The sequence below is a fragment of the Sturnus vulgaris genome, chromosome 24 (assembly GCF_052056855.1).
Source record: "Sturnus vulgaris isolate bStuVul1 chromosome 24, bStuVul1.hap1, whole genome shotgun sequence".
NCBI lineage: Eukaryota > Metazoa > Chordata > Aves > Passeriformes > Sturnidae > Sturnus > Sturnus vulgaris.
This window is the reverse complement of record NC_142266.1, coordinates 6100860-6119672: the sequence shown is the minus strand read 5'-3', so window position 1 is coordinate 6119672 and position 18813 is coordinate 6100860. Positions and strand designations below refer to the sequence as shown.

At 55.5% G+C, this 18813-nt stretch overlaps 2 protein-coding genes across 2 annotated transcripts; both read left to right on the top strand.

Moving 5' to 3' along the window:
• Positions 1-3571, top strand: HPCAL4 (hippocalcin like 4). The gene is made up of 4 exons (XM_014885558.2): positions 1-57; positions 1613-1782; positions 1890-2105; positions 2348-3571. Exons 2-4 carry the CDS (start codon positions 1621-1623, stop codon positions 2543-2545), a joined length of 576 nt encoding a protein of 191 aa, XP_014741044.1. The 5' UTR covers positions 1-57; positions 1613-1620; the 3' UTR covers positions 2546-3571.
• A 1926-nt stretch (positions 3572-5497) lies between these two features.
• On the top strand, positions 5498-17469 carry NT5C1A (5'-nucleotidase, cytosolic IA). Its single transcript, XM_014885556.2, has 6 exons — positions 5498-5654; positions 10948-11115; positions 12048-12177; positions 13160-13282; positions 13694-13878; positions 14646-17469. Exons 1-6 carry the CDS (start codon positions 5559-5561, stop codon positions 15009-15011), a joined length of 1068 nt encoding a protein of 355 aa, XP_014741042.2. The 5' UTR covers positions 5498-5558; the 3' UTR covers positions 15012-17469.
• The last annotated feature ends 1344 nt before the right edge of the window (positions 17470-18813 follow it).

Here is an 18813-nt window from a genome sequence, read left to right as displayed (position 1 = left end):
CGGCTCCGAGCCCGCCCGGCCCCGCCGAGCCGCCACCTGCCCGGTGTCACACCACAGGTAAGGACTGTCGGGGCTGGAGCCGCATCCCCGGGGCCAGGACCGGCTCCTCCCCGTCCCGTGGAGCTGCTCCCGGGAGCCGCTTCCAGCGGGTGTCGGGGCCGCTGGTCCGGAGCGATGCCGGCATCTCCGTGCCCCCACCCATCCCTGAGCCCCATCCCTGCCCCATGGGTGCCAATCCAGGGGTGCTGCTGGAGGCCGGGGTGCTCTGTGCAGGGTGCTGATGCCCCTCTGTCCGGTTTTGGGACCAGCAGCCGCTGATCAGTCGGTGCTTTGGGGTGAGCGTGGGGTGGCTCTCCTGGGTGCTGTTCCGTGCCCTGACATGGCTTGGAAAAGGGAATCGAGGGCTGTGGACCACAGGATGCTGCTCTGGAGCCCCCCCGGGCACTTTGAGGGCTGAGCTGTGGTCAGGGGCTGCATCCTCCTTCCAGGGCGGCTGTGGGAGATGTGGGAGGACTCGGATCATGGCAGGTCTGCCCATGCCGAGTGCCTGGCATGGTTTATAATCAACGCCAGCAATTTAGAGCCAGCCCGTGGTGCTGGGCGGGTTCATGGAGCCGAGCTGGGGTCGCTGGGGCAGCTCTGTGCTCTGTGGGTGCCCGGACATTCCGAGGGCTGTGGGTTCCGTGCTGCCGCAGCAGACGGTGACAGATGCTGGTGGGATGACGGGGCAGGAAGGAGCTGCTGCCTGTGAGATTTGCCAGGAACTGGCTGGGAACACCAGGAACCCCACACCGCCCATCCCTGGGTCCCTCCCCGTGCTCCCCAAACCCACACGGCCACAGGACATCAGATCCCTGGGAGGAGACGGCGCTTGGTTGGGCTCCAGGTGAACTTCTCCTCAACTTCATGGAGAGAGGAGCTCCAGGAGCTCCGGGAGAACCATCTGCTGCTCGGGCTGAGCCGTGCTGGCAGCCAAGGCTGCGTGGGAGCGGGCACGGCGCGTTTCGGAGCAGCTCCACTCGCTGCCCACACAGCCAGGGCCTTGCCAGGGCTCCCTGCTGCTGGCAGCCCCCTGGCCAGACCCCGTCCCCACCAGGAGCAGGCTGGGCCATGGCTGTGGCCAGCCGGATGCTGTGAGGCTGATGGTGCCGGGGAGGTTTTTATGTGCACTAATGGGAGATTCTTTGTTGTCCCGTCCTTAGAGAAGGTCTGGGGAAAGGTGTTCCTGCCCATGGCAGTGTGGCTGGGACTGAGTGGCCTTTGAGGTTTTTTTACAACCTGAATCGTTCTAGGATTCTGTGATCATGCTCTGGCAAAGGCCACGGGAAGAATTCTGAATTTTCAGCTGCATTTTGAGTGTTTTCCTGCAGCCCAAAATGAGCCCAGGCGATGGGGTGATGCTGCTGGCTGCCCTGGGGGGCTGCCCCAGGGCCAGCTCCTGCAGCAAAGGCCCACAGCCACATTCCCAGTGCCACAGCTCCTGTCCTGCATGGACGCCCATCAGCCGGGGGGATCAGATCCAGCAAGCAGAAGAGGGATGTGGGATCAGCCAGAGTGGAGGAAGGCTGGGAGGGCCATCCCTCTCCAGCCTGGTGTGGATTTTCCTTTCCAGGGGCAGCCATGGGCAAGCACAGCAGCAAGCTGGCCCCGGAGATGCTGGATGACCTGGTGAGGAGCACGGAGTTCAGCGAGCAGGAGCTGAAGCAGTGGTACAAGGGCTTCCTCAAGGACTGCCCCACTGGCATCCTCAACCTGGAGGAGTTCCAGCAGCTCTACATCAAGGTGGGCTCCAGCTGGAGGTCTGAGAGCTGCCTGGAGGGAGCTGGAGGTGCAGCCTCCATGCCGAGTTCCCCCTCCTCATTTAAACTCCTCTTCTCTCCTTCCCGCAGTTTTTCCCCTATGGAGACGCCTCCAAGTTTGCCCAGCACGCTTTCCGCACCTTTGACAAGAATGGGGATGGCACCATCGACTTCAGGGAGTTCATCTGTGCCCTGTCTGTCACCTCCAGGGGCACCTTTGAGCAGAAACTCAACTGGGCCTTCGAGATGTACGACCTGGATGGGGATGGGAAGATCACACGTCTGGAGATGCTGGAGATCATTGAGGTACCAGCGCTTCAAACCAGCGGGGGTTCTTTGCCTTTTCCAGGCTTTTCGTAGATGTTGGGTCCCTTTTAGCAGTGAAGAATGAGTTTTCTTCCCCACAGCCTTGTCTGAATGGTGCTTGGTGTGGATCTGATAGAAATGGGTCCCAACAGAGCAGCAATCCTGTCCCTGTCCCCTGCCTTGTGCTGGGATTTTGTGTCTTTCCATCATCCCCTCTCATTCCCACTCTCATCCTTCTCCAGGCCATTTACAAGATGGTGGGGACTGTGATCATGATGAGGATGAACCAGGACGGGCTGACGCCCCAGCAGCGAGTGGACAAGATCTTCACAAAGATGGACAAGGACAAGGATGACCAGATCTCCCTGGAGGAGTTCAAGGAGGCAGCCAAGAGTGACCCCTCCATCGTGCTGCTGCTGCAGTGTGACATGCAGAAATAGAGCCCTGGGGCTCAGGGCTGGACTGGCTGCAGCCAAACTCTGCCCCCTGTGATGGTTTCAATCCCCATTTTTCCCCTTTTTAAGCCCAGGCATGAGCCACATTCCATCCCTCCTGCTGTCCCTGCATCCTGGGCAGCCCATGTCCCACACCCTCCCAGGGCAGAGCCTGCTCTGAGTGCTGTCAGCCCTGTCCCACCCTGGAGCTGGGTGTCCTGCAGCCACTGATGTGTCCTGGCTGACCAGGGACAACTGTTCCCACATCCCTGTGCCTTTCTCTCCCTGTGCTTTCCCCACTGGCCCATTCCCTGATCCTAAATTAGACCAACTCTGTCCCCTTCCTGCTGGTTTTCCCCCTCAGTTTCATGGCTTGTGATGTCTCCAGGGAGGCTGAAAAGTCCCAAGTCCTGCTCCTGGTCCCTCATTCACTGGCAATTCCCTGGAGAGGCCAGGGCAGGGTCTTGCACCAGCTTTAGCTCTTCCACCTTTTTTTCCTGCTGGGAACAGCCAGGGTTGGTTGAAAGGAGAACAGAATTGTCCAAGGCCAGCCCTGGATGTGGTCCCATCCCAAAAGCCACCTTCCATCCCATCAGGTGGGTGACATCCACAGCTCTGGGTGCTCTGTGGCATTTCTGACCTTGCTGGATATTGAGGTGACACCTGTGGTCCCAAACTGGAGGTGGGGTCAGGAGCGTGGCTGTGGAAGGCAGGTGCTGGTGCTGCTCCTGGGTGTGTGACACTGCTGTGGGGACAGCTGGGTGCTGGGTGGGGGCTGTGGGGAGGTGTGGATGGGTCCTGTACCTGCTGAGCCTCCTGGCAAAGCCCTGGAGGCCACAAGAAACAAATCCCAGGCTGCTGCATCCACCCCTCCTGTCCCAGGCTGGGGTTTAGTCTGTCCCAGGCTGGGGTTTAGTCTGTCCCAGGTTGGTGTTTAGTCTGCACGTTGTGGTGTTGATGGTTGTGGTGTCTGTTAGGAGATGGTGAAGTCCTTGCCTATTTTTTTAATGGAAAAATAAACTGTCCCCTGTGTGTGGTGTCCCCCCTCTGGGTGGATTATTGGGGGGCAGCTGACTGGGCACAGTGAGGTGACAACACTGCACTTCTGAGGATATTTTAGGGGTCTCACCTGCGCCTGTGACACCCCAAGGGGTGGAGAAACCCTTGGGGACAGCACAGTGGGGCTCAGGCTGGGGAGCCCTGAAGGTGAAACCCTTCAGTTGTGCAGGCAACTCTGGGGAAGAGAATGTCAATTTTGGGGTGGGGAGGCCCAGACCCCAAACCTCCCTGGAAATGGGTTTCATTTGTCAACCAGGAGCTGGCCCAGGGCTGTGCCCTTCCCTCAGGGCTGGTGGCTTTTTCCTGGGCTCCATCTGTCAGCAACTGGGACCTGCTCTCGGTGCATCTTTGTCTTTCTTTTCTCCACCCCCATCTTCCCCGCACAGATTTTCCTCTGGCCTTTCTTCTCCCCCAGCAGCCTGCACAGACAGTGACTGTTGCTAAGGAGCTCTCACCAAATTTTAATCCTTCTCTGTGATCAATCCAGCAGGGCTGGCTCTTGGGCAGCAGCGCTGGCTCCCAGCTCACCCCATCCCACCCGGATCCTGCAATTCCCCAGCCTCTGGTGTGTCCTGCAGCAGCCAGCACGGGAGCACGGGGATGGGAGGGTGCCAAAACCACAGGCAGGCTTTTTATTTTTAGGAGTGCTGCTGATGGGAGAGCTCTGCACCTCGGCTTTGGCCGCTGTGCTTTCCAGGAGCGCGCGTGTGAGTTTGCAGCTCAGCACTGCCTGGGGGAGAGGGAATGGGGGAGAGGGAATGGGGCAAGGTTCTCCCACCCTCTGGGAGCTGGGGACGTGCCAGGGCTGCTGCCTCGAAGGGCAGCAACTCAAAAAGCTTAAGGGAAAACTCCAAGAATAGCCTGGTGATCCCAGGGCCCTCCAAGCTCCTGCTTGGATCCCTGGGGGCCACCCCAAAGGAAGCTCAGGTGTTTCCCAGCAGGGAGCTGCAAAGGCCCTGGGGAAAGGAAGTCTGTGAGGCTGAAACGATGCTGAAATGATTCCCGAAGGGTTTGGGATTCCTGGAGCCAGGACACAGCTCACCAGCACACACCCTGGCTCTGCTCTCCTGGCTGGAGCTCAGTGGAAGTGGGGTGGTGTTGGGTTGGACACATGGACAGGGGGGTCCTCGAGGCTGTGATTTGTAGGGAGGGTTTTTCTTAAGCTGGAGCACAGAGATTTGGGTAAAACCCTGTTCTGTGGCCTCTCCCCAGGGGCTGCCCTGTTCCAGGTGAGATCCTCCATCCCTCGCCCCTTCCTGGCTCTTGGGGTTTGGTCCCTGGGATGCACCCGCTGCTCTCCAAAGGCTTCTGGGGGTCTGCTGGTTGTGGTGGAATTTTCAGCCTGAGCTGAATGCGCAGCTCTGTAGCTGCTCCCACCAGCCCTCGTGGGAGTGGAGAGCCTTAATTAACACCCGCACTAATTCCATTAACCAGTGAATGGCTCAGGTCACCCTGACACGAAGCAGGGTCCCACCACACCTGTGTCCTTTCCTGCTGCCACCACCCCGGCTGCTCCAACCCCTCCAGCTCCCAGCACTGCCCACCCTCGTGCCCTTTCCTGTGCTCTCAAGGATGCCCAAACCCCAGGGACCAGCGGCTTGGGGCGAGCAGGAATTGGTGTCCCCAGGGGTTCCCCTGCCCCGCGTCCTCCCGGGGCTCTGCTGATGTCACCTTTGTCCCCAGCCCCTTCCCCTCTCTCCCAGGCGTTCGCTGCCCCCTCCGCTGGCTCTGCCCTGGAGCCGGAGCTCCCTCCTCAATTCCCCGCAGCTCCCCGGGATCACCGTGGGGAGCGCGGCGGCTGCGAGGAGCGCTCGGTCCCGAAGAGGTTAATCCGTGTCCCGGTGGACTGAAAGCCCGGAGCTTCATGGGATGCCTTATAAAGCGCGTTCCGCCGGGCCGGCCCCGGCTCCGGGAGCTCCCGGGACGAGCGGAGCCGCCGGTGCCCCGGAGCCGCCGCGCTATGGAACCGCCGGGTCCCGCCGAGGCTCCGGGGCGACCCTGGGATGAAGCCAAGGCTTTCTACGATAACCTCGCCCCTAAGAAGAAACCCAAATCGGTGAGAGCCCCCGAGGTGCCGCGCGGCGCTCCCCGGCACGGGGGGAACGCAGCCCCCGCCCCACCTGCCCCATCTCCTGCGGGTTCCCCGGGGCTCTCCCGGTAATCCCCCCCCATCTCCTGCGGGTTCCCCTGGGTGCTTCATCTCCTCTGGATTCCCCCATGGAACCTCCCCCGGCTGTCTGTGGGTGCCCCCATCTCCTCCAGGCTCTCTGGGGTCTCTCCCGCTGCCCCATTTCCTCCACGTGTTTTGGGGTCCCTCTGAGTGTCTCCATGTTCCCCGGTTCCTCCGGGTTCTGTGGGGTCCCCCGTGGTGTCTCTGGTGTTTCTTTCACCCCCTTCCTCCATCCAGGTCCTTGGCGATGCCCTGGCTCTCTCCAGGTGCTCCCACTCCTTCATGGCATCCCTGGGTCACCCTTGGTCGCCTTGGGGTCTCTCTGGGCTCCTGCAGGTGCCCGTGGTGCTCCTGGCTCCCTCCTGGGCTGAGATGTCCTTGCAGAGTGGCCCGGTGCCCCATGAGCTGCCAAGGCAGGAGGGGACCTGCCAGGGGCAGGAGTGGTGGCACTGCCAGAGCCGGGGGACAGCCCAGGAGCCAGCGGGGTGTCACAGGGGTGTCGCTGCCCCTGGCAGGCTCCGGGAGATTAGAGGGAAAGGCTGTGTTATCTAACGAGGGCTGAGCCTGCCGCGTTTAAACACGGGAGCTCCTGGGAGAGCGGCCCCGCGGATCCCGGAATAGCAGCGGGACAGCGGGGCTGGCAACCTGGCAGGGCTGGGGGCTGTGCCCGGGACGGGCTGGCAACCTGGCAGGGCTGGGGGCTGTGCCCGGGACGGGCTGGCCCTGCCCCTGCAGCCTCTGAGCCCCCACAGCCACCCTCGGGGCCGTGGGACCCCCAAAACCCGGGATGTGGCAGAGGAGCCGCCCAGGGCGAGGTGGGGGGGACCCGGTGGCCACTGGCACCTTGTGTGGCAAAGCTCTGGGTGTGACCTCGCCACGTCCAAGCCTTCACCTGGGGCAGCCTTTGGGCTTTCCCTGCTGTGACCAGAGTGCCACCGCCGGGCCTGGACCCTCTGCCAGCTCACACTGCTGCTGCCTGTGCCCTCCCGGAGCAGGGGGACAGCCTGGCTCGGTGGCAGAACGCAGCTGCTTGTCTTTCATGCCACGCTTTGCTCGTGGGTGCCAGCCCGGGCTCCTCTTCCTCTTGCTTTCCTCGCCACCAGCTCGCTGATCAGTAACCCATCCCTGCTGCACGGCGGGGGAAACTGAGGCACCATGAGGGGCAGCGAGGTTTGCAAAGCCAGATCCAGGCACGGAGCTGGGGGTGATGCCAGGCTGTGCCACCACTCTCTGTGGGGCTGGGGGTGATGCCAGGCGCTGTGCCACCACTCTCTGTGGGGCTGGGGGTGATGCCAGGCGCTGTGCCCCTCGTCTGGGGCAGGCTGGGGGCCCCAGCTCAGCTGCTCTCTCCCAGCCAGGCAGCTGCCAGCCCGTGATGGATGGCTGCAGAGTGCTTTTCCCAGTATAAATAATGCTCTTGGAAAACTCCAAACCAATCTGGCCTCAGTGCCCTGAACTTTAATCTGATCCTGAGCAGGGGGCTCGTGGTGCCCGGGGCTCCTTCAGGAAATGGGGTTTGGTGTCTGTCTGTGCCCTTAGGGGTGCTGTGTCTGTCTGTCCTCCTGGCCAGACAGGAGCAGGACAGAGCTGTGCGAGGTGACAGGAGAAAAGGGGATTTTTGGGGAAGTCATTCCTGGCTGGGGAATGGGTTAATGGGGCATTCCTGCTTTGCAGTGGTCGCAGCTCCTCTTCCAGGCTGCTCCTGCCAGGGAGGTCAGCGATGAGACCTGTCACCCTTCAGCAATGCTGGAAATGTCCCCCAGCCTCTCTGGTGACACGGGTCAGTGGGAGATGGTTTTCTGCTGGTTCCCTTCCTCTGGGACCCACCTATCTCACCCTGATTTTTGGGTGGGGACACCTTGACCCTGGAGTGGGGACAATGCTTGACCCTGGAGCAAACCCTTCCTCTTCCCCTTCCCATGACCAAAATCCACCTCTGAATATTGAATTAATCACAAGAATTTGGTCTTTTGCACCAGGGAAGTGCCTGGGGCTGCCAGAATTCCTGCAGGATTTTAGGGTGGAGTGGGGTCCAGCCCCACGCAGCTCAGAAGGATCGAGGGGTGCAGAATGGGGTCCCCACTGTGGCTCCTGCCAGGGGTGGCAGTGAAGCTGCTGGGGTTGGGTGGCACTGTGGGCACCTGTGGCTCTGGTGGCTGGGAGGACACGGTCCCACTGCACATCCCAGGGGCCTGTGGCATTTCCAGATTTCCTCTAATCCTTGGGGGGCTGCTTAGGATTTACATCTGAGTAGAGCAGCGATTTAAAGGCTGCCAGCTGTTGGATCCAGAGGGAGAAAATTGGGCTGTTTCAGGTGTGAAATACACCTTTACCCCAAAACTGAGGGGTTTGGGGTCTGGGATGGGGTTTGTACTCAATGGAGCTGCAAAGGTGTTTTTACACTTCTGGGGTGGGGTTTGGACCTTGTGGACTGCCTGGAGCTGTGCCAGTGGCTGATGTTCCTGTTCAGAGGGTCAGGACATGTCCCTGGTTGTCCCTCCTGTTTGGGTGACCCTAGGGATGGGACCCAGGATTGGGATGGGACCTTCCCCACCCTGTTCATACTCCTCTTAAACCCATCATTAATCTCTTGCTGGAGGTTCAGGAGGGGACTGGATCTGACCTTCCCATGGGAAGGGAGAGGAGCTCACCATGAATCCCCGGGCAGCAAATTCAGTTGGATTCGGCTGAGCAGAGCCTGGACTTGTGTTGGATGAGCTTTTGCTGACCTTGGCTGACCTTGGATGCTGCTCTGAGGGGAAAACCGAGTTTGTGATTCAGCCCAAACCCTCCAGGGCTGGGGCAGCCAGAGCAGGAGGCTGTGGTGGGATGGGGGCCGTGGGACCCCTCCCATGCACGCATTTCCTGTTAGAAAAGAAGAGCCTTTGCCTTGAAACATCACCATTTCTGGGGAAAAGTGGTGCTGGTGGGTTGCTTGCAGCACTCAGACAGAGGATTTGAGGTGCTGTGGTTCCTGAGGCTTTTTAAAGCTCATTTTTGAGCGTTGTAATGACCATCTGCAGCACTAATGGGGACAGAGAGGCATCCAAACAACCCCGAGGAGGGAACGCTTCCAAATGAAACCTCCACTTCAAAGAAATGTCAAAATGCAGATCCCTCCTTGCAGTGCAGAATCGCCTCGTTTCCCAAATGTCAGCATTTCCCAGAGAACAGCAGGGCCATTCCAGCCCAGCCAGAGCCGGGAGCTGCTTCAGCACCCGGGTGAGACTTTCCTGCCCCGAGTGCTCCGAAAGGTGCAAATCTTCCCTGGCAGGACCTGGCAGGTCCCATTCCCAGAGGCTCCCTGCCCGCAGGCACCTGGGGCTCCAGCAGCCCACGCTGGGGCAGAGCCAGGCCTGGAGCTGAGGGTTATTTTTATTGCTGTGTTTATTGCCTCTTAAATGAACCTCCCCGAGGGCTGGTGCCTCTCAGAGGCGGGGAAAGGACCTTGAGCAGCCGGGGCTGTTCACAAGGTGTGGAAGGTGTGCGTTGGGGGGGGGGAGAGGGAGATGGAAATTCCCTCTGGGCACCCGGCTTGGCTTGTGGCCCCAAACATCCTTCTCTGCCCCTAGAACACGCCTCGGTGCTGTTACATCTATTTTTTTTTTTTTTTTCTCTCCTGGGAATCTCCCTGCAGGGCTGAGGCTGGTCCAGGATCAGGGAACAAACACCTGGAAGATTTCAGGGGCAGGATGGAGCAGCAGGACTCCAGCTAATGGCCGGATGTCCCAAGACCTTTCAGAGTTATTAATATTTTCAGCTAATAAATGGCCCATGACACCAGAGTTATTAATTAATGAGCTGAAGTGCCAAGGCTTGGCTCATGACCAGTTTAACAGCTGATACACCTGGGGGAGCAGTGCTGGTGTCCTGGATCACGTCCTGCATGTCCTGGGGGTTGTTCCCTTGCTTTCCTAAAAGATTCACTTCCACAGGGGATCTGATTCCCCTGGAAATGCTGTGGGAAAGGGATCCCTGTGGCTGCAGTGATCTTCTCAGCCCACCCTAATCTGGGTCTCGCTGTTTAATCGCTTTGCTGGGGATTTGGGGGATTTTGGGGATGGATGCTGGGATTTTGGAGAGGTGCCTGCTGCTGGGAATGGTGTGGATGCTCCCACTGGCTCATTGCTGGGTGGGACTGGGGACAGAGCGAGCCCAACCCTGCAGGGAGTGAATCCCAGTGTGGATGGGGCACAGGCTGCTGCTCCTGGAAAGTTCAGCCCTGGGCAGGGTGGGAGCTTGAACTTTGGAGCACCTGGGTGTGCTGGGGGAGGCACCCTCCACCCTGGGTAAATGGCATTGCCGGAGGATTACTCATGGTTAAATGGCACAGAGGATCCTGGAAGTCACAGAGGAGCAGGGGGTGAGGCTGGTTGGCAGCCAGGATTTCTCAGAGAGCCCCCCCAAGCCCTGTCCTGCTCGCTGGACTCCCCTGTAGGGGACAGGACTCTCTGTGTCACTGTCCCTCTGTAGGATTTGCTGTCCTGGCAGCCAGGATTTCTCACTGGCCATCAGTAATTAACTTATTTTTGTACTTGCAAGTGAGTGATGGGGATTAACACCCTCCCTGCCCTGCAAGGGGAGAGAGGGAGGATGGGTGGGGGGTTGAGATGAGCTTGACTTCATCGCTGTCCCCTCTGGAGGCGCCTCGTTGGCTTCAGCTGGAGGAGCTTTTGGATTTGGGATTTGGGTTTTGGATCCGGATTTTGGATTTGGGTTTTGGATCCAGCCCTCGAACATTCGTAATAATGACTCATAAATCACTGCTTGCACCACCTGTTTGTCATGTTTCCACCCACAATAACTGTATCAAGTGTTTGGAGGAGCTGAGCTGGCACAGGCTGTTTGTCACATCTGGATGCATCACGGGATGCACATCTGGCTCAGCCCCAGAGCGCTGTTCTTTCCTGCCTGGGGGGTGGGAAAAGCCACACAAATCCCTTCTGCAGGGGCTTCTCCTGGGGTCTGCAGGGGTTCTGGGGCCCTGTTTGCAGCGGGAGGGCTTGGCAGTGGGATCTGAGGATGCGGGGATGGAGCATCAAGGCTTCATCTTCTGGAGCACTGGGATGCAGCTGCTGAAAAATCCTTTCAGAGGTGTCACCCACCTTTCAGGCTGCGAGGTGCCACCCCAGCCTGGCAGCAGGGGCTGGCCTCCCCTAATTTGTCCCTGTGCCCCCAGCCCAAACCCGAGAACGCCATCACCATCGCCGTGTCCTCGCGGGCGCTGTTCCGCATGGAGGAGGAGCAGAAGATTTACACGGAGCAGGGCGTGGAGGCCTACGTGAAATATCAGCTGGACCACGAGAACGAGCCCTTCCTCCCCGGGGCTGCCTTCCCCTTCGTCAAGGTGAGCCGTGGTCCCCGAAAATTTTGGGGTCAGGGTGGACACGAGCAGCAGGGCAGGAGGGATGGAGCAAGCAGAGGGAAGCTAAACCTCCCAGCAAGTGATGTGCTGCTTCCAGGGCTGGATTTTCCATCTTGAGCCCAAGAATTGAACAAATCATCTCCTTGGATCACATTTAAAGTTTCCCTTTAGTGAATTGTCTTTTTAGAAATTTTTTAATTTTTTTTTTTAATTACGATTATTATTGCAGTTTATTTATTCTTGTAAATTGGCTGAGTTTAGCCTTGCTCCCGAGTCGGCCAATTTCTAATTCTGACTGTGTTGAAATGAGGCATTTCAAACTTGAAAAATATTTTCAAACTCCTGTACCAGTTAGTGCAGTTTTGGGTGCTGGAGTCTGTTCCCAAAGAATAAATTCATCAGCTCTGTGGGGCAAGACTTGTTTCTGATTGCTTGAAAAACACTTATCTGTAACTTGGAGCTAATTTATCCTCATTTAATAACTCCAACCCTTTTGTGTTTGACAACAGAAGAGTAGCTAGGTGGCTTTTTTTCCTCCCCCAAAATGAATCTATTTTTTCCCAGCTGATGTCAGCTTGGCTCAGTTGATGTGTGGGGATTTTGATGACCAGGAGTGTTTTGTTGATGGGAAGGGAGTCAGGCCACACCTGGGGCTGGCCAGATTTGGGGATTTTGATGACCAGGAATGTTTTCTTTATGGGAAGGGGTCAGGGCACACTTGGGACTGTCCAGATTTGGGGATTTTGATGACCAGTAGTGGGTTTTTTTTATGGGAAGGGGGTCAGGGCACACCTGGGGCTGCCCATATCCGTGGATTTGGTGACCAGGAGTGTTTTGCTGGGTGGGAAGGGGGTCAGGGCCCCACCTGGGGGGGGCCTGGCTGACACCCACCCCCTGTCCCCGGGGTGCTGCAGGCTCTGGAGGCAGTGAATGCTCAGCTCCGTGAGCTCTACCCTGACAGTGAGGAGCTCTTCGACATCGTCCTCATGACCAACAACCACGCCCAGGTTGGGGTTCGTTTGATCAACAGCATCAACCACTACGGTGAGATGGGGACTGTTATCAATGGTGTTCTGTTTTTCGGGTTTATCAAGCAACAAGATGAAATTTAATAGTAAATTTTTAATAGTAACAAAATGAATATAATCGAAGTATAGGAGATGAGTACAGTCAAAGCGCAGATATTTAAGAATATGCAAAATTTTGGCAGTAAGTAATTTAGTATAATTGAGGTTCACAGACCAGGGAAGGCCTCCCTGATGGGGGTTCAGGGAGTGGCTCCCATTCCTCATGTACCAAAGCATCCAGGCTAACAATCCCACTTATTGACTGCAGGCTACAGAAGTTTCTAGAAATCTCTTCCTAGTTTCTATTCCTAAAATGTGCATCACTATGTGTACAGTGCATGCTCTACTCATGGGTTAGGGGGTCTCTCGTCCTTTTGAGGGTCTTATTTCTGATGAAGGCTCATCATCTTCCTCACTGACCAAGGTGTGACCTGCAGGTAGTGCATGCTCACTGTGTGACTGAGCAGATGTTTTCCATAACAAGACTTTAATCGAGTCCCATGCTTGGAATCATCCCATTTTGGCCCATTTCAAGGTCAAAACTTTCTATTTCTAGATGCTGCTTGTCAGACCTACGTCCTTCTACTATTCTTGTTTGACTTTCTTCCAACCTCCTTCTTCGACTCCCAGCATCTGGAAAATGTCCTTTGTCCTGTCTCACCCATCTCCCCCCTCACTCTGTAACCATTGTCTTCTATTGATCTAAATACAATTTTGTTAATATAGTTACGATTTAATTAGCACGAATCACATTTATCTCAGGACCGAGCTGTCCTTGGTGGTGTCATGGCTTTGGCACCAAGAAAAGGAGATGTTTTTTCTCCCAGATTTTCTGGGTGTTGAGCTGGCTGGTGTGGGGAGGGGCTCTGGCTGCTGGCTCTGCTGTTGGGCAGCAGAACCACAAGGCTGGGTTTTGGGGGGTCAGCCAGGCTCACCCCAGGGTCCCTCTTTGCCCTCAGGTCTGTTCATCGAGAGGTTCTGCATGACAGGAGGGAACAGCCCCATCTGTTACCTCAAGGCCTATCACACCAACCTCTACCTCTCCTCTGATGCTGAGAAAGTGAGTGGGGCCATTGAAGAGGGTGAGTCTGGGGTCCAGCTCAGGGGGGGCAGCGGGGGGAAGCCCTCAGGGGGTTGATCCCAGCAAGGATAACTCCAACATCCACATCCCATGCACTCAAGGTTTGCCTTGCCCCAAATGCTCCAAAAAGCCTCCAGTTTCCATAGAAATGAGCTTTTCCTCCAGCTCCACAGCTCTCCCGAGGCAAAGCCGGTGTTTTTTCCTCCTTAATCCTCGTATGCAAAGGTTGATTTCTCATCTGGGGGTTTGTTTTTTGCCGTGGAAGCTCTCGGGGCTGAGCTGCAGGTGCTCCGGGCTGCGTTTCCTCGCGGGGTTTTGCTCCCAGCCCCGCCGTGTTTTTGCTCTGCTCCTCGGTGGCTGAGCCACGAGGACGGATCCTTGGATAACTCCCAGCCTCTTACCTCGTGCTCAGGGATTGCTGCAGCCACCATCTTCAGCCCCAGCAGGGACCTGGAGGTGTCGGAGAAGCAGCTGCGGGTGGCGTTCGACGGGGACGCCGTGCTCTTCTCGGACGAGTCGGAGCAGATCGTGAAGGCTCACGGCTTGGACAAGTTCTTTGAGCACGAAAAAGCTCATGAGAACAAACCCCTGGCACAGGTAGAGCTGGGCTGGAGGCAGGAAAAGGCTCTGGGAGAGAGGCAGCCCTCATGGGATGCTCTCAATTTTGGGAGCCAGAGTGGGATGCGAGGTGGGGTCAGGCAGCAGGGATGGATTTGGGGTCGTTTTTTGGGGTGGCTCACAGGGTGAAGGGGTGGTGATAGGATTGCCTGGAAAGGCTGAGCTGGAACAGAGACTAGACAGAGCAAAAAGAATAAAATAGGGACTTATTGAAAGGAATAAAATAGGGATTTGTTGAAAGGATACGCTTTGGGCAGTGCAAGAGCCTGGCCAGGGCTACACCCAAATCACATCCAACATAGATCCCAGTCACGAGTTTTTACACTTTTATAAGTTTTGGTTTATCCACATATTGGGGTTTATTATCCAATCACAGCCCCAGGCTATGAAGTCTCAGCCCCCTGGCTTGCCCCCTTCCCTTTGCTGTTGTTTCTGCTTTTTGGGTACCAGTTGTCCTTGATTTTCCAGCTAGGAAGGAATTGTTTTGTCCAACAACCCTGTGAAGAGAACTTATAACAGAATTAATGAATCCAAAAATGTGGCCTGCTCCAGGTGTGGCTTGACCCTCTTCCCATCAACAAAACACTCCTGGTCATCAAAATCCCCACTTCAATTACACCCTGAGCCAAGCTGTGAAAACACAGATTCATTTTAGGGGGAGGGAAAAAGCAGCGGAGATTCTGAACAACATAACAACTAAAAGCATCACAAGGTGACAGGGTTTGTTGTTTTTTTTTCTCCATCAGGGCCCTCTGAAAGGCTTCCTGGAGGCTCTGGGGAAGCTGCAGAAGAAATTCTACTCCAAGGGGCTGAGGCTGGAGTGTCCCATCCGCACGTACCTGGTGACAGCGCGGAGCGCCGCCAGCTCGGGGGCCCGAGCCCTAAAAACTCTGAGGAGCTGGGGCTTGGAGACAGACGAGGCTCTGTTCCTGGCAGGGGCTCCCAAGGGGCCTCTGCTGAGGAAAATCCGGCCCCACATCTTCTTTGATGACCAGATGTTCCACGTGGAGGGAGCTCAGGAGTTGGGCACCGTGGCCGCCCACGTCCCCTACGGCGTGGCCCAAAAACACAAGCAGAGGCAGGAGAAGCAGCAGAAACCCAACAGCAAATAGTGAGGATGGGGGTGGTGGGGGGATCCTCCAGCTCCCCCCTCTGATCCTACAGGGAATGTTGATCCTACAGGGGATGCTTGTTCTGGGAATGGGAGCTCATCCCTCACCCAGGGGCAGGGAGAGAGGAGGAGAATTTTCCTTGGTGCCTCTGTTGTTGTGGGGGTGTTGTGGCATTGTCCCTGCTCCCCGTGGGACTGGAGGCTCCTCTGTGCCAGGAGATGTTTTCCCAGTTCCTCTGTGCACTCTGCACTTGCTCCGGGCAAAACCCCTGCAGGATGGGTCTGATCTTTGTGCCAGGCAGGTTTAACCTATTTATTTATTTAAAACCCCCCCAAAGCCTCCTGGCTTTGCCAAGCAAATGTTGAGGCTGAACTGTTGAGCTGGAATGTTGGGAGCACCCAAAAAAAACCTTCCAAGCAGCTTTGAAACAAAATTTTGTCCCTTTTAACTGTAATTAAACCGTGATATTGTTCCTTCACTGCCCCAGCTGCTGCTCCCCAAGCAGAAAATACTCAATGTCTGTCCTTTCACATTTTGATTTTGCCAGCTTAAATTTGGAAGAATAGAAACAAATACTTAACCTATTTTTTTTTTTAAATCCCGTTTCCTGCTTGGAGCTTTGGGCTGGTGTATTGTTGGCCCAGGTTTTGATATTTGGGTATCACACTTGCATGATTTAGCACTTAAAACTAATAATCTCAGTGAGCATCCAAAGCCCAGCTTGTCCAAGGGCTGCAGATGCATGCCCAGGGCTTGAATTAAGTTAAAAGCAGGCCTTGATATATTAGGGACATCATTTGAAGTCCATTTAGGTAAATCTGCAGAGAATTTCAGCCTGGGGATTTCAATTAAAGGATTTTTTTTCTCTCTCTTTTTAGGCTGAGCCCATATGAGTTGATAATCTTTTTCTCCTCAGCTTCTTAAAACCTCTGGTGTTTCCTAAAATAGACACCTCTGTTAGCGATGCTGTGAGAGAATCAAATCTCTGATTAAAAAACAGGATGGGAAATCAATGGGAGAGAAACTGGTGTGAAAATCACACTGACATTTCTGCTCAAAGCCCTGTCCCAAAGGAGACACTCAGGAGGAAAATTTAAAGATTATTTCTTCCTTGTGGGTTTTTCTCTTTTCTTTTCCTTTTTTCTTTTTTTTTTTTTTTTTTTTTTTTGGTACGACACCCCACGGCTGAGCAGGAAGGATGCTCAATATTATCAGACAGTTTTCTACAAATGCCACGGGCTGAAATTTTCCAATTTGTGTGTCTGGCTCTTTCCAGGGAAGTCTCAGCTCAAACAGTGAGGCTGGAGCTGGAATTATCACCCTTTTGAGGAATATGTAAATAACCAAGCTGGGGATGCCTTCAGTGGCTCGGGAGATTTTTCTCATTGCACTAATCCTGCTCTAGCACTGAAAAGCAAATTGCACTTTCCCCCCCCCCTCAAAAAAAAATTCTTTGGCAGACTGTTAACTGTCACATCTGGGTGACAAACACCTCGGAGGAAGGTCTAAAATCCAAACAAACAAACGAAAAATCTTGGGAGAAATGAATTTCTGAGTGTCACATCCGCCAGCACTCAGCTTTATAGAAAAGTTTTGTCTTTTTTTAACGTGAACCCAAGATTTTGGGATCTGAACTGAATCTTGGAGACCTTTTTGGCAGCTGGGAGGGGGAGCACAGCCAGTAAACATTTCCAAGGTGTTTCCTGAAGATGGTGGAAGCCCAGCCAAGCCTGGCTTGTGCAGGGCAGAGGATGTTGCAGGAGGAATGGAATTGTCAGCCAGCCCTGGGGAGCAGGGCAGGGTGCCAGTGGGGTTGGGGACACGGGGACGTGTCCATGGGATGATCCAGAGCTGATGCTGCTGTTGGCAGGAGGAGATGGATGCCCAGGGAAGCAATGGGTTGTGGTTTTGGGGCAGAAACTTGGATTTTAGCAGATTCCTGCTGCCTCTCCAGGCCCTGAGGTGCACAGGGAGTTGGGGACAGGGTTTTAGTGACCTTGCTTTGGGTCTTCCTGCTGCCAGGGCAGTTTAGGGGCTCCCTGGGAGATGTGGGGCTCAGTAAATGTGCCCCAGGTGAGCCAGACCTCCCCAGATCCTTCCTGAGCAGGGAGGATTTTCCATTCCCACCATGGCTTCCCCTTTTGCTTTTATCCACGTGGCTTCCTCTGTTTTTAATTTTTTTTTTTCCTCTCCTCCATCACTACAACTGGAAGACGAGGATTTGCTGCTTGTGTCTTTCCCTGTGTCCCCTCGGGCTGGGGAGTGTCCCTGGGATCATTCCTTGGGATGGGCACTTCTCCTTTAGGGTTGTGCCTCTGTGCTGTCCTGGCTGACAACTGGACTTTTCCTGCTGTGTGTCTGTTGCTGTGGATTTCACTTCATTGTCCTCCGGTGGTTTTATGCCATGTTAATGGGATCCCTCGGGGTGTTTTTCCCATAATAAACAGTGTTGGTCCCAGCCCGGCTCCCTCTGTTCTCACAATGAATTTTTGGCTGCCTGGTGCAGGGTCTGAGCTCCCTGCTTGGGACCTCCCAGCTTTTATGGTGATGGGGTGAGGGTGACGAGAAGGAAAAAGGGGTTTTGGGGTTTAAGGGAATTCAGAAAATGTGATTAAAGCACTTATTTTGGAGGCCAGTGGGAGGGGTGGGATTCCAGGGGTGGGATGTGCTGTGATACAACCACCTCCCTCTGCTTCGTGAGAGGCTTTTGTGGGGCACCTGGGCTCGTGATGAAGCCCTGGATAAAAATACAGCTTTGGCAGGAGACTTTTGTCAACTTGATCTTCTCCCAGCCAACAGGTGGGAGGCAGCAAAAGCTCAGCAGAGGAGATTTAGGAGATTTATGGCTGCTGAAGTACCGGCTTCACCCGAGCAGCGCCACTGCAGCTCCTCCCTGCCAATGAGGGGAACAGATGGACTGAGGGGAAGCAACAAATTCTCCATCCATCACCAAATATAGCCAAGGAATGTCCGTAGGCCCCAGGGCAGCATCCCTGCTATGGGTGTTCATTTAAGGGATGGATGGCCCTCAGCAGAGCTTTCCTGATTTGCTGGAATGCTTTCCCCCAGCCCATCCCTGCTCCTGATGTGTTCTTCCACCAGATGTCTGGAGGGAAAAAATTAAAAAAAAAAAAAAAACTCCAGCACAGATTCCAGCCTGTGATGCACCAGGGAAAGTCCAGGTGTGTCCATCCAGTCCTGGGAGGTCGGGATGTCCATGGCAAAGCCAAAAGCTGCAAGGACAACCCCAAAGCCCTTGACTGTGAGGGTTGACCCCGAGATCTGGGAAAGGTTTGTGCAGGTGGATTTTTGGGATGGCTGGCTTGGCTTTGCTGCAAGCCTGAGGTTTTAATTCTGCTGCCTGGTTTTTTTTGTTGTTTTTTTTTTTTTTTCCCAAGCTTTTCCCTTCATCAGGCACGGCAGGGCTTTGCAGGGAGCGTGCTTTGAAATAAAGCCCGTGGAGGAGGAGGCGGCGGAGGCAGAGCTGCTGGGAATTATGCTGCCACTCAGCAATTGTCAGCACAGATGTTCCCGAGGTAATCACGGCCCTCAATAGCAGGAGCTGCTTTGCATCATGAGTCCAGGATTTAACCCCGAGAATTTGTGGGGTGTCTTGAGAGAGTGGGACACCCCTGATGAGCACGGCAGGGAGTGTGGGCTCTGCTCTGCTGGTGCTTCCCAACCTGGGAAGTTGTGACACCTCCCTGCCTCAGTTTCCCCATCACCACGACAGAATCAAGGAATCCCAGCCTGTTTTGGGTTGGAAGGGACCTGAAAGCTCATCCAGTGCCACCTCTGCCAT

What these genes read in the sequence shown, in the direction of transcription:
- HPCAL4 (XM_014885558.2), top strand. Translation starts at nt 1,621, where the DNA reads ATGGGCAAGCACAGCAGCAAGCTGGCCCCGGAGATGCTGGATGACCTG. An exon ending in TCCAGCAGCTCTACATCAAG is followed by an intron (nt 1,783 to 1,889) that starts GTGGGCTCCAGC and finishes TCCTTCCCGCAG; the next exon opens with TTTTTCCCCTATGGAGACGC. An exon ending in AGATGCTGGAGATCATTGAG is followed by an intron (nt 2,106 to 2,347) that starts GTACCAGCGCTT and finishes ATCCTTCTCCAG; the next exon opens with GCCATTTACAAGATGGTGGG.
- NT5C1A (XM_014885556.2), top strand. Translation starts at nt 5,559, where the DNA reads ATGGAACCGCCGGGTCCCGCCGAGGCTCCGGGGCGACCCTGGGATGAA. An exon ending in CTGCCTTCCCCTTCGTCAAG is followed by an intron (nt 11,116 to 12,047) that starts GTGAGCCGTGGT and finishes GGGGTGCTGCAG; the next exon opens with GCTCTGGAGGCAGTGAATGC. An exon ending in CAACAGCATCAACCACTACG is followed by an intron (nt 12,178 to 13,159) that starts GTGAGATGGGGA and finishes CTTTGCCCTCAG; the next exon opens with GTCTGTTCATCGAGAGGTTC.